The following is a 14,656-nucleotide window of genomic DNA, read 5'->3' as shown; positions in this document are numbered from 1 at the left end:
AAAACTATAGTCACAATCCAGTATATTCTCTTTATAATGCCTTTGTTTCAACTTCTCAGAAGTGGAATTCTATTAGAACTCAACCTTCTCTTGTGTCTGAATACAACTGTGTGCTTGTACTACTTGTGTGTTACCTTATAACTTGTCTCTGTAACCATATTTGTATGCTCAGAAAAACATGTCTTATTATTTTGCTTATACGGTTTCTTTTGTTAATTCTTATAACTGTCATGCTCCTGTCTGTCTTCTGTAACAGGGATCTGGCTAATATCAAAAGTTCCTAAATATCCCATGTTTTTCGGTATATGGCTTTGTGGCACTGAATCAAAAGCTGGCTTTAAAAGTATTTTGTCAGAAGTATTTCTTATTAATTAATTATTTCACCAGAGTGGCTCAGTGGTTAGCACTGCTGCCTCAGAGTGCCAGGGACCCAGGTTTGATTCCCCCCTCAGGCCACTGTCTGTGTGGAGTTTGCACATTCTCCCGTGTCTGCGTAGGTCTGCCAGTTTCCTCCCACAATCCAAAGATTGCAGGTCAGGTGAATTGGCCATGCTAAATTGCTCATAGTGTTAGGTGCATTCGTCAGGGTGGGGAGTGGGCCTGGGTGAGTTACTCCTCAGAGGATCAATGTGGACTTGTTGGGCTGAAGAATCTGTTTCCATACTGTAGGAAATCTAATCTAAATCATAAAAGCATCATACATTTCAAATCAAATTTTGTAGTGGTAGTGGTCAGAAACATATTGCAAAGGATGGAATTAAGTTTGCTTGTCCAAAAATTAAAATTCTGCCAAACAGCAGGAATTTATGATCTCTGCCTCATCTCAGCTCTAAATTATACTTCCTTATGCTTAGACTGTGCATATTTGTTCTAGATTCCTGAGAAGGGAAAGCGACCTCCCTGTATCCACCCTGTCAAGAACCTTCTGAATCTTTTATGTTTCAATGGTGAATGGTAGGGCCTTAAGGAGTGAACTAGAACAAACTGACGTAAGAATTCAGTTGCAAGGTTTTTAGATAGTGGAGTCACAGTTAGACAGGGCAATGAAGAAAGCTTTTGGCACACTGGACTTCAGTCAAGGCACTGAGTACAGAAGTTGGGAAGTTATGTTGCAGTTGTACAGAACATTAGTGAGGTTGCATTTGGAGTATTGTATTCAGTTTTGGTCACTTTACTATATGAAGGATGTTAACAAACTGGAAAGAATGTGGAAGAAATTTACAAGTATGTTGCCCGGACTCAAGGATCTGAATTATAGGAAGATGTTGGACAAGCTAGGACATTTTACTTTAGGGCGTAAGAGACTGAGGGGGGGTGGGGAGTCATCTTGAAGTGTATAAGATAATGAGAGGCATGGATAGGGTGAATGTACTCAGTCTTCTTCCCAGGGTTGGGGAATTGAGGGCTAGAGGGCATCAGTTTAAGTTTAAAGGGGAAAAAAAATGAAAGGCAACCAGAGGGGCAACATTTTTTACACAGAGCAGTACACATATGGAATGAGCTGCCATTGGAAGAGGTTGAGGCGGGTACATTAACAACATTTAAAAGGTATTTGGACAAATGCAAGGAAAAGTAAAGGAGGACATGGGCTAAGTGCAGGGAAATAGAGTTTGCATGAATGGACATTTTGTTCGATGTGGACCAGTTTGGGCCAAAGGGCTTGTCTCCATGCTGTATGACTCTCTGACCTCCCATTCTTTTTAAAACCTGGACAGCATAAACACAATTTACTCAGCCTCCCATCATAGGACAGCCCCTTCATTCCAAAGACCGATCTACTGAACCTTTGCTGCAACGATTCCAGTGCAAGTAAAAACTGGGCAGCATGGACAAGTTGGGCTGATGGGCCTGTTTTTATGTTGTAGACCTCTATGGCTCTAAGTACACTCCTCTTTCCATAACGGAGTCCAAAATTGCATACAGCCTTCTTGATAACGTTCATAGAATTTTTCCAGCATGCAAAGAAGCCCTTCAGCACATCATGTCTGGGCCAGTCATCAAACATCCATCTATTCTAATGCCTTTCACAAGTAGTTGACCTGTAGCCTTGTATACTAAACATTTCAAGTGGTTATCTAAGTAAATATAAAATGTCTTGAGGGTTCCTGCCTCTACCACCCTTTTGTGCAGTGAATTCTAGATAGCCAGTATACTTTCGGTGAAGAATTATTTTCTCAATTTGCCTCTAAATCTCCTGACCCTTATCTTAAAACCCCTTAGTTAATGAACCCTTTCATGACGGGAAATGGAACAACCTTGTCTATGCCCTTCAGAACTCCCCTCAGCCGATTGTACTCCCTTGCTTTGTAAGTCATTCCAAAATGCATCACCTCACACTATTCAGAATTAAATTCTATTTGTTACTGTTCAACTCATCTGACTAACCCACCTATACTGTCAAGCAATCTAAGGCTTTCAAGCTTGATACTTATCAGACCACCAAATTTTGTGTCTTTTACAAATTTACTGATCATCTGTCCAGCATTCATGTCGAGATCATTAATGTAAACAACAGCAACAGACACAGCACTACACCCCATGGTACACCACTCGACACAGCCTTCTAGTTATAAAAACACCCTATGACCATTACCCTTCACTTCCTGCCACTAAGTAAAATCTGGATACAATTTTCCAAATTGCCCTGAATCACATGGGCTTTTAGCTTCTTAACCAGCCTGTTAGGCAAGGCCTAGTCAAAAGCCTTAATGAAGGTTATGTAAACGACATGAACTGAAGCATCTTCATCTACACACCTACTTGAAAACTCCAATCACATTTGTTACATGATGTAACCATTATTAAGCTATGCTTAGATTAGATTAGAGTCCCTACAGTGTGGAAACAGGCCCTTCCGCCCAACCAGTCCACACTGACCCTCCAAAGAGTAACCCACTCAGACCCATTTCCCTCTGACTAATGCACCTAACACAATGGGCAACTTAGCATGGCCAATTCACCTGACGTGCACATCTTTGGCCTGTGGGAGGAAACCGGAGCATCCAGAGGAACCCATACAGACAAGGGAGAATGTGCAAACTCCACACAGACAGTCACCCGAGGTTGGAATCAAATCTGGAACCCTAGTGTTGTGAGGCAGCAGTGCTAACCACTGAGCCACCGTGCCACTCCCATGTACATGTTGACAATCCTTGCCTCTCTAAGTGGAGATTAATTCTGTCTCTCAAAATTTTTCTCAACAGCTTCCATAACACAGACTTTAGACGCGCTAGCCTATAATTCCGTGGCTTATCCTGATCAACCTTCTTGAGGAATGGTACCATATTGTCTGCCCTCAGCTTTGAGAAAGTCTATAGCCTTAAAACTTGTCTTTAAACATTTGGACTAAAATGTAATGCTGAATTTGCTGCACTAGAAAATAGACAGGCAGGAAGGCTCAGAAAAAGGTGGTGGGGGACTCAAGGAATGCAGAAGATAGGGGCACCTGGGCTCACCAAGTGATGCTGCAAGGCAATTAAAAACATTTGCCTTAGCATCAGTGAATCTGTGTGAACAGGACACCAAGTGATAACATTCACAGCCATTCCCTTGTAAAATTAATGAGTGTTTGATTCTGACCCTGAAATGAAACTCAGTACTATCAAAAGCCTTGTAATTAACAGTCAGATCCTGTCAATTATAATGAATTCTTATTACCCCTTGCAAGCGGGGCAGACACAGAGAGAAAAACATCTTTGCTGTTACAAGACCCTGACTTGAGAGATCAAAAGGACACTAGAGAGAGAGACCATTTTAGTGCCGAGTCTGCTGAAGCCAGTAGAAAATTAACTCTTAGTGCTTACCTGCTACGGATTGAATTTAATTGCATTTGGGACTTTATGATGATATGAAGTAGCCATTACCGGTTATTAAATACAAACTCTGTAAAAGGTAATATTAATGAAGCTTTACCTTACTTGCTGATCTTGCAGACTGCCCCACTGTCATTTCTAACTACAGAGGAACATCGATTGTCCGAAAATCAGATTATCCGAAGGAGATCTCTAGGTCCCGATGGAAACATTACATCAAAGACGTGTTTCCAACAGTGATCGCGTCTTTTGTTTACAGTGATTAAACAGGCACCATCTCCAAATGACGGACTGCGTGCCCTCTCTCTCTCCCCACACTTTCCCTGGAAAGTGGTATGTGGGGCTGCGGGTACGGGTGCAGGTGTGTGTGTGTGTGTGTGTGTGTGTGTGTGTGTGTGTGTGTGTGTCCACTATTAGGAGACTTACCCCACAAAGGCAATTGCAGTAGTCTTGTTGGTGTACAGTCCAGCTGACCAAGAGAGAGGACGGGGGGGCGGTGTTGAACAGTGTTTGGGGTGCGGGAAGGCAGGGTTGGGGGCAGGAACAGTGTTGGGAGCGGGGTCGGGGGGGGGTGTTGCACAGGATTGGGGATAGGGCAGCAGCGTTGGGGGAGGGGGAGGTGTTGCACAGGGTTGGGGACGGGACAGTGGTGTTGGGAATGGGAGGAGGTATGGCACGGGGTTGAGGACGGGGTGGCGGTGTTGGGGATGGCGGGAGATGTTGCACAGGGTTGGGGATGGGGTGGCTGTGTTAGGGGCGGGGGGAGGTGTGGCACAGGGTTGGGGACAGGGCGGCGGTGTTGGTGATGGGGGGAGGTGTTGCACGGGGTTGAAGAGGAGGGGGCGGTGGGAGGTGTGGCACAGGGTTGGATACGAGGGAGCAGTGTTGGGGATAGGGGTGGTGTCGCACCGTGTTGGGGACGGGGCGGCTGTGTTGGGGGCAGGGGGAAGTGTTGCACGGGGTTGGAGACGAGGGGGCGGTGGGAGGTATTGCACGGGGTTGGGGATACAGCAGCGGTGTTGGGGGCTAGGGGAGGTGTTGCAAGGGATTGGGGGCAGAATCGATATTGTGGGCATGGGGAGGTGTTGCACAGGGTTGGGGATGGGGCGGCGGTGTTGGTGGTGGGGGGAGGTGTTGCACGGGGTTGTAGAGGAGGGGGCAGTGGGAGGTGTGGCACAGGGTTGGATACGAGGGGGCAGTGTTGGGGATAGGGGTGGTGTTGCATGGAGTTGGGGACGGGGCGGCTGTGTTGAGAGCGGGGGGAAGTGTTGCACGGGGTTGGAGACGAGAGGGCGGTGGGAGGTATTGCACGGGGTTGGGGATAGAGCGGCGGTGTTGGGGGCTGTGGGAGGTATTGCACAGGGTTGGGGACAGAGCAGCGGTGTTGGGGGCTGGGGGAGGTGTTGCAAGGGATTGGGGGCTGAATCGATATTGTGGGCGTGGGGACGTGTTGTACAGGGTTGGGGAGGGGGCGGCGATGTTGGGGTCGAGGGGAAGTGCTGCAAGGGGTTGGGGCGAAATTGGTATTGGGGGCGTGGGGAGGTGTTGCACGGGGTTAGGGGCAGGGGGTGGGATCAATGTTGGGAGCGGGAGGGAGGTGTTGCATGTGGTTAGGGGCAGGGGGCAATGTTGGATGACATCGGGGGTGGAGAGGGCATGGTTGGAGGCGGGGCCCCGCGTGCACTGTGCTGCTGCAGTCTCCTGAACAGGGAGCAGACGTTAAAAACTCCAAGCCCCAGAGAAAAGGCATTTAATCAATTAACCAAATAATCGATTATCCGAACAAAATAGTGCCCGCCCATCACATTTGGATAATCAAGGTTCACCTGTAAGCAGATCTTATGTCTTATTTGAATTTGAATCACAACCCTAAAAAGGAAGAATGCTTAATTCGAAGACTAATCAATCAGTTTAAATTCAGGCCTAATATTGAAGAGATTCTGGCACAATGTGTCAGGAAGCCATTTTATGGTCAAAAGCTTGCCCTCCTTGCTAAGACGCCATTTTGTAAAATAATTGTATCTGACATGTGAGCTGTGCAAGATTACCTTATGAACTCTCCAATTAGCTCATACTGGTACCTCTTTATGATAGGCGTTTATCTCGCTAGCAGGTGCCTAACCCAGCTGGGCATGTTTTTCCCACCTGATGAATGGTTTAGGGTTTGTAGAAGTGATTAGTCAAGCGTACCCAGATCTGTCAATTAACTTTTCTTCCTTATGAATTATTGTCTTTCATTGTTATCTGTCTAATTAAGAACATGCAATGTTTTTGTAAACTTTGGTATAAAGGAAGCACTTTGTATCAGTACATCAGAGTATCCTGCTCGGGCTCTTGGTACCCTACTCACCTAGGTTATTAGGACCTAGTTAGTTTAGCTTATAGGTATCATGATTAGGTTCCCTACAGTGTGGAAACAGGCTGTTCGTCCCCATAGGTCTACACTGACCCTCCAAAGAGTAGCCCATCCAGACCCATTTCCCTCTGACTAATGGGCAATTTAGCGTGGCACATCTCTGGACTGTGGGAGGAAACCTGAGCATCCAGAGGAAACCCATGCAGACACAGGGAGAATGTGCAAACTCCACACAGACAGTTGCCCGAGGCTGGAATTGAACCTGGGTCTCTGGTGCTGTGAGGCAGCAGTGCTAACCACTGAGCCACCGTGCTACCCCTATTTTTTTTCCCTTTAGTGTTATGCTGCAACAGTGATGTCATTAGTGAATAAAGGGGATAACTTAAAATTAAACTAAACTGTAAGAGTTTTTTATTCCAGACTTCCAAAGAGTATGACCTCCGGGACAAACCTACAGAGGGGCTTTACAGTATAAGTCCACAAGGGGTTCCCTGGGCCATCTCAAATCTGTGCTTTAATAGCTTTGCCCATGCTCCCTTCTGCCTTATCTTGGATATAGTTCTTCTAAATTGACTATGTTCTTAGTCTATACTTGCCTATGCATTACCTCCACTCCATATCCTTCCCAACCCACGACCCAAATTTATTTAAACCTCCATTAATTGCACCAGCAAACGTCTTTGCAAGGAGGGTGGTCCCAACTTGGTTCAGGTGCTATGAACAAAGAACAAAGGAAATTACAGCACAGGGACAGGCACTTCGGCCCTCCAAGCCTGCACTGATCCAGATCCTCTATCTAAACCTGTCGCCTATTTTCTAAGGATCTGTATCCCTTTGTTCCATGGGCTAGTGAGGCTAGGACAACTGAACACGTGGCTGCAGAGCTGGTGTAGGAGGGAGGGCTTCAGATATATACAGAACATAGAACAATTCAGCACTGTTTAGGCCCTTCGGCCCTCGATGCTGACCTCAGTGTCCCTCAGTGCTGGCCTTTTTTCCTACTCTAAGATCAGACTAACCTACATACCCTTCATTGCACTATCATCCACATGCCTATCCAAGAGTCACTTAAATGTCCCTAATTTATTTGACTGTTTACCACTGCTGGCAGTGCATTCCCCGCACCCACCACTCTCTGTATAAAAAAACCTGCCTCTGATATCTCCCCTAAACCTTCCTCCAATCACCTAAAACTTATGCCCCCTTGTGAGAGACATTTCTGCACAGGGAAAAGGTCTCTGGCTATCCACTCTATGTGGATCATTGGGATACCTTCTGGGGAACGTGCAACAGTACAAGAAGGACGGCTTGCACTTGAACTTGAGGGGTACCAATATCCTGGGCAGAGGTTTACTGGAGCTCTTCGGGAGGATTTAAACTAGTTTAGTGGATGGGAAACGGAGCTACAGATGGGGTAGCTGGGGAAAAGGCAGATAAAAGCATGCATAGAGTCTATGAGGAAGAATAGAAAGTTGACAGGGTAAAAGTTACAGTCAGTGTGATGGGTTGAAGTGTGTCTATTTTAACGCAAGAAGTGTCAGGAATAAGGCTGATGAATTTAGAGCATGGTTCGCTACTTGAAGCTACGATGCTGTGGCCATTATTTGGATATCACAGGTGGAAGGAATGTTTATTGGACGTTCCGGGGTTTAGATGCTTCAAAAGGATTAGGGAGAGAGAGAAAAGAGCTTACTAGTCAGGGATAGTATCACAGCTACAGAAAGGAAGGTCATTGAGCAGGGTTTATCTACTGAGTCAGGAAAGGAGTGGTCACTTCACTGGGAGTTTTCTGTAGACACCTCAATAGCAACAGAGACACGGAGGAGCAGATTGAGAGGCAGACTTAGGAAAAGTGCAGAAGTTAGAGGGTTGTTGTCATGGAAGACTTCAACTTCCCGAATATTGATTGGAACCTCCTTAGTACAAATAGTTTGGATGGAACAGACTTTGTCAGGTGTCCAGGAAGGATTCCTGACTCGGTATGTAGATAGGCTGACGAGAGGGGAGGCCATTCTGGATTTGGTGCTTGGCAACTAACCAAGATCTCTTGGTGAGAAAACATTTCAGTAACTGATCACAACTCCCTGACATTGACTATAGTCATGGAGAGGGATAGGAGCAGACAGTGAACCGTGGAACATAAATTGGGAATAGATATTCTCAGGGAAATGCACCACAGAAATGTGGAGGCTGTTCAGGGAGTACTTGCTGCGAATGATAGATAGGTTTTTTGCACTGAGGCAAGGAAGGGATGGTAGGGTGAAGGAGCCTTGGATGACAAGAGATGTGGAACACCTGGTCAAGACAAAGAAGGAAGCTTACTTAAGGTTGAAGAAGGAAGCAAGGATCAGACAGAGTTCTAGAAGGTTACAAGGTAGCCAGGAAAAACTGAAGAATGGACTTAGATTAGATTAGATTAGATTCCCTATAGTGTGGAAACAGGCCCTTCGGCCGATCAAGTCCACACTGACCCTCCGAACAATAATCCACCCAGCCCCATTTCCCTCTGACTATTGCACCTAACACTATGGGCAATTTAGCATAACCAATTCACTTGACCTGCACATCTTTGGACTTAGGAAAGCTAGAAGGGAGCATGAGGATCAACCAAAACTCCCAAAGTGTTCTACATTTAGGTGAAGAACAAGAGGATGGCCAGAGTGAGCATAGGACCGATCATGGGTAGTGGAGGGAACTTGTTCCTAGAATCGGAGGAAGTTTGGGAGGACCTTAATGAATACCTTGTTTCAGTATTCACTAGTGACAGGGATCTTGTCTTTTATGAGGACAGCATGAAATAGGCTGCTACAATCAAACAGGTTGATGTTTAGAAGGAGGATGTGCTGGAAATTTTGAAAAACATGAGGACAGATAAGTCCTCTGGGCTACACAGGAAGCGAGGGAAGAGATTGCTGCATCTTTGGCAATGATCTTTGCATTCTCACTGTCCACTGGAGTAGTACTAGATGATTGGAGCGTGGCAAATATCTTTTTAAAGAAAGCAAATAGGGATAACCCCAGGAATTACAGACCAGTCAGTCTTGCACTGGTGGTAGACCAATTATTGGGGATGATTCTGAGAGACAGGATTTATGATTATCTGGAAAAGCATAACTTGATGATGGGCAGGTGATGTCTCACAAGTCTTATTGAATTCTTTGAGATTGTGACAAAACACATCGATTGCTCTCTATTCTATGGATTCCTTGAACAGTAATTAGTTCAGTAAAGAGACACTATTTCGCAAGCATGCTGACAAACTGAGGTTCCAGTCCTTTGCGCTGCACTGAGGGAGGGGGGGGATTTGACTGAGGTTTGAGTCCTCTGCGTAGTATTGGGGTTCAGGACTCCTGGATGGGTTAAGTGAGGTTTGAGTCATTAAATAACCCCATTCAGGTTTTTCAAAAATTATTTTCCTTTAACAAATTGATACTTAGCTAATGTGAAAGCTGTCAGGAAAAGTATTTCAAAAGTCTGGAACAGCAAGAAACAACCAAGTATTTCCTGTGCTTTAGCAATTGAAGAGACAGTTTCAGTTCAGATTTAAGTCTCATATCTGTCGGAAACAAATGCTGAATATTTTAAAACATGTTCGCCAAATGAAACTTCCCAAATAAAACAGTCGGTATTACAGTGGCAACTTTGGTAGAGATCAACATTCTTTGAATTTGCAATATGAAGGGGGCCAATGAAGTCTTACCAATAATTAACAGAACTGAAACAGCTCAGCCTCAAGTTCTAATATACTCCAAAATCTTAACAAAACATCAGACTCAAAATGCACTCTTCTTTTTGTGAACAGTCTGCATTAAAAACACAGCAGTTAAGATATTTTAGTACCATATTCTTATCTGGCTAAAGCATCACACTGACCCATTTATAGGTCTTGGTTTCTTAAGGTGAGTAATGTCAGTTACAGTTCTTTTTTTTTCCCAAGGGAAGGTAAATGACATCTATGTCAATGAGTTTACTAATGGAGTTCTGGTTAGAATGCCATGCCTCTAAGAATTCTCACACGTGTCTTTGTTTCGCCTGTCCTAGAATGTGTGCGCTGTCCCAGTCAAAAAGTGATGTCCTTCTTTGTCTGTATGTATAGAAACTTGTGATAGTGAGTTGTGTCCTTTCGTGGCTAGTTGGTGTTCATGTATCCTGGTGGTAAGTTTCCTGTTTGTTTGTCCGATGTAGTGTTTTTTCACAGTTCATGAATGAGACACTTCAGTTATGGGGAATTATTGGGGGCATTCGGACTGTTTTCCTTGGAGAGGAGAAGGTTAAAAGGAGATTTTATAGACGTTTTCAAAATCACAATGGGTCTGGACAGAGTGGATAGGAAAGAAATGTTAGCATTTATAAATCGATTAAGAAATTAAGGTATTTTACAAAAAAACCTTTATGAGATAAGAAAAAAAAACTTTTTCTTCAAACATGGGGTTAAGGTATAGAATACCCTGTCTGGAAATGTAGTGGAGGCAGGTTCAATTGAGGGATTCACGTGAGTATTGGATGGTTAATTAAATAGAAACAATACGAAAAGCCAAGAAATTGGCACCAAACTGATGGTGCAAAAAACGATAGGCCACGTTGGCTCCTTCTGTACTATAACATATTGTGATTCTATGATCTGGGTTAATATAAAAAGAGATAGAGTCCTAGCAGAATAGATCTCTGTCCACTTCATAACCTTTTGTACGCAGAGAATAGGCAACGGTTAGGAAAATCTACTCCCAACACTGCATATAAAACAATATTTCCTTTCATAAGTTCCTTTCCTTTTGACATTCTAGTTTATCCAACAATACTTGCACTGTAAAATAAATGATAGGAAAACTCAAATTAAATTTCTGCTTTTACCATGCTGGACTTCGGAGAAGGATGCGGGTACAGAATCTGGGGATAGAGACTGAGAGGTTCTTGAGCAGACTGACATAGGGAGGTGAGAAGGTATTGAAGATTTTCATAGGCTTTAAAGTGGACAATTCCACTAGTTGGATGTACTGTGTTCCAGGCTACTATGAAGCAAGGGAGGAATTAACAGGCTATGACCCAAACTCTTAATTTTTATCTGGTCACAGGGGAGGTGCCAGAGGATTAGAGGATAATTAATGTGATTCCAGTTTTCAAGAAGGGTGGTCAAAATAGAATAGGAAATTACAGACGAGTGAGCCTCATATCAATTGTACTGAAACTATTGGAGAAAATTCTAAAAAAGAGAATTAATCTCCATTTGGACAGGCAAAGTTTGATCAGGTAGTCAGCATGGCTTTGTAAAACGGAGATCAAGCCTTACAAATCTGATTGAACTTTGAGGTGATCAGGAGTGTTGATGAGCATAGTGCAAGATGGACCCAAAATTGGCTTCATAGTATGAGGGTGAGGGTTAGGCTGAGGTTAGCTTCCAGTGGAGTACTGGAATTAGTGCTGGGTTTGTTGCAATTGTTTGTGATATATATAAATGATATAGATGAGAATGTTTGGGGGATAATAAGTTTGTAGATAGCACAAAGATTGGCTGTGCGGTTGTAAGTAAGGAAGGTCTTAGGTCACAGGAAGATATGTAGTTTGTTCAGATGGTCAGATCAATGACAGATGAAATGAAACCCTGAAAAGTATTTACTTTGGAAGAGGTAACAAAATGAGGGAGTACTCAATGAATGGCAGGACATCAGGAAGCTCAGAAGAGCTGAGAGAACTTAGGGTGCTTGTCCACAGAACCCTGAAGGCGGCTGGATAGATTAATAGGTTGGTTCAGAAGGAATACACGGCAAATGTCTTTATCTGCCATAGCATGGATTATTAGAGGAGGGAGGTTTTGCTGGAGCTGTACAAAACTTTTGTGAAGCCACAGCTGGAGTACTGTGTGCAGTTCTAACTACCACACCATAGGATGGATGCAAGTGCACTGGAGCAGATTCACCAGGATGTTGCCTGGATTGGAGCATTTTAGCTATGAAGAGAGGCTGAATAGGCTGGGATTGTTTTCTTTAGAGCAGAGAAGGCTGAGGGCGTGAGCTGATTTGAGATGTGTAAGATTATGAGGGGCATGGACAGGCGGCAGCTGTTCATCTTAGTTGAAAGATCAGTAATGAGTGACACAGCTTTAGATGAAGATCAGGAAATTAATAGTAAATTTGGGGAAAAATGTTTTCACTAGAGGGATGTGGGAATCTGGAATGCATTGCCCTGGGAAGGTAACAGAGGCTGGAAAGCTCAAAATCTTCATGATGATGAGCGTTTGAAGTGTCATAACATTCAAGGCTGTAGGCCAAGTGCTGAAATGTGTCATTAGTGTAGATTGTTCAGCGCAATCTCAATGAGCCAATTCCATGCTGTATGACACTATGACTACCTGCTAGTCTTTGTTGGTGGTTCAGTTACAACCCTATTTTAGATGTGGAAATTGGTTGTAATGTTTAAAAAAAGCTGTATATTTATCTCACTCCTTTTATGTCCCAAAGCACTTTGGAAATCTAGAAACTATACTCACTATAGTACAATAGGAAACATAATAGCCAATTTGCACAAAGCAAACTCTCACAAACAGCACGGTGATAATGTAAACAGATAATCTGCTGGAATTAAATGTGAGAAAAATACAGGCCCAGAACACCAACGTGAACACACCTGCTCTGCGATGTTGATCATCCTGATTATGATCTAATGACTGCAGACTGCTTTTAATGCATGGAAAAAGATACATTTGAATTAAAAGAATGGAAAATCCTGCTATTTGAACAGAGTCAGTGGTGGAACTGAGCAGAGATGCACCTAACTGCATGCCTCCACACTAAATATTAGTGTTTAATTGTAGAGTCTTGCAAACTCTATGCATATGTAAACATTTATTGTGTCTTTCTGTAGTGCTCTTTAACCTGGATGCTGATGTACATCACTAACTATAGAATAATAAATATTTTACCTACACTGTTTTTGGCATTGATATTCACTCCCTTCTTCAAAAGCAGTTCCATTCTGATCACGTCATTCCCCTTTGCTGCATCATGGAAATCCTGCTCTGACCGTAGTACTTCAAGAAAAAAAACATGGTGAAATGTTAGCATGATAGAGTCTTACAACAGCCCAGCAGAACATGACAGCTAACATGACCAATAGGATCTTTCTTAAGAAAAAGGATACATTTAGAGGTGACCTAATCAAGATCGTTAAAGTTATGATTGAGTTCATCAGAGTTAACTCAGACAGAATGTTTCCACTCGCAGTAGAAACTAAAATTAGGGAATAAAGACAAGGCAATTCTTAATCAACCAAATCTGAAACTAAGAGGGCATGTCTTTATTTAGAGAGCGGAGATAAGGTAGTTGGAATGGGAGGAGAGTGTATGGAGAGCAATGTGAACCATTTGTGTTAAAAGGCATGTTCTTATATTGCAAATCCTCGATAGTTCAATGTATCAGCTCATGCGAGCCAAAAATCTCATTCAATATGTCTCTACACCCATTACCATTTATTCCTTATTCTCTTCCAGCCTTCACAAGATACCCTCACTAACCTCGATGTTTACATGTAACCACTTTATCTAGACTCTATATACACAACACCGTACCTTCCCTATTCACTCACCCTGGCGATTCCTGACTTGACAAACTGCACCACCACTACCCTAATCCATACTTGTGCAAAATCTTTGACTCTTTGGATAACTATCAGATAAACTATGATATTAATGAATGGTGGATCAGATTTGAAGGGCTGAATGGCCTCCTCCTGCTCCTCATTTATACGACATGTCTCAAGTTTGTGACCAGCTTTCCCACAACTCCATATTTGATCCTCTGCAATCCAATCTTGTCACACCACTGAAACAAGCCTGATCCAAATCACAAAAGGCATTCTATCTAGTTTAAGTACGAATAGCTTTTAATCATATGCAAATTGTTACCTCAAGTCCCTGGCTCCTGCCTCTTCGTCCTCTTTATGCTGTTTTTCACTAATATCATGCACAAACTAGAGTCAGATATTTAATGCTGACTCTGCCCAGCTCAACTTCACTTCCAACTTTCGTGACCCCTCCATTTTCTACCATGAGAAAATTCAGTTATCCAGCTGGACCATGGCCAGACACTCCATAACTGATTGCATTTTCTTCCACTCTCATGACTTTGTTCTCCTATTTGTCCAAGTTGAGCTTTCAACCATATGTCCTATTCAATCCAAACAATGTCTCGCTTTACTTCTGTAACACTGACTTAACTGTGCCTGAACCAATCTAAACTCATATTCTGACACTCATATTCATACTTTTTCACCTCCCAACAACATACTGGCCAACACCTATCCTCCATCTCTAGAAACACTAGTTATTGAAAAACTCTGCTCAGCTTAAAATCATAGAATCAAAAAGAATTTTATTGTATAGAAGGAACCCATTCGAACCTTCGCGTGTGTGACAGCTCCCAAAACAGCTACCCAACTCCAATCCTCTAAATTTTTCACTTCTCTCCCAAGCATTACATACCAAATCCTTCCAAAT

The 14,656-nt window shown here is 43.4% G+C and overlaps 1 protein-coding gene across 1 annotated transcript in view; it reads right to left on the bottom strand.

Annotated features, from left to right (window-relative positions):
• Positions 1-14,656, bottom strand: part of ankdd1a (ankyrin repeat and death domain containing 1A) — a 278,924-nt gene that overhangs the window by 251,104 nt on the left and 13,164 nt on the right. The window contains exon 2 of the mRNA XM_072564905.1: positions 13,089-13,192. Coding sequence (XP_072421006.1) covers positions 13,089-13,192 — 104 coding nt within the window. The remainder of the gene's footprint in view (positions 1-13,088; positions 13,193-14,656) is intronic.

The sequence above is a fragment of the Chiloscyllium punctatum genome, chromosome 48, assembly GCF_047496795.1.
Source record: "Chiloscyllium punctatum isolate Juve2018m chromosome 48, sChiPun1.3, whole genome shotgun sequence".
In the NCBI taxonomy this organism is placed as follows: Eukaryota; Metazoa; Chordata; class Chondrichthyes; order Orectolobiformes; family Hemiscylliidae; genus Chiloscyllium; species Chiloscyllium punctatum.
The sequence above is the reverse complement of the archived record's forward strand: the minus strand, read 5'-3'. Positions and strand labels throughout refer to the sequence as shown.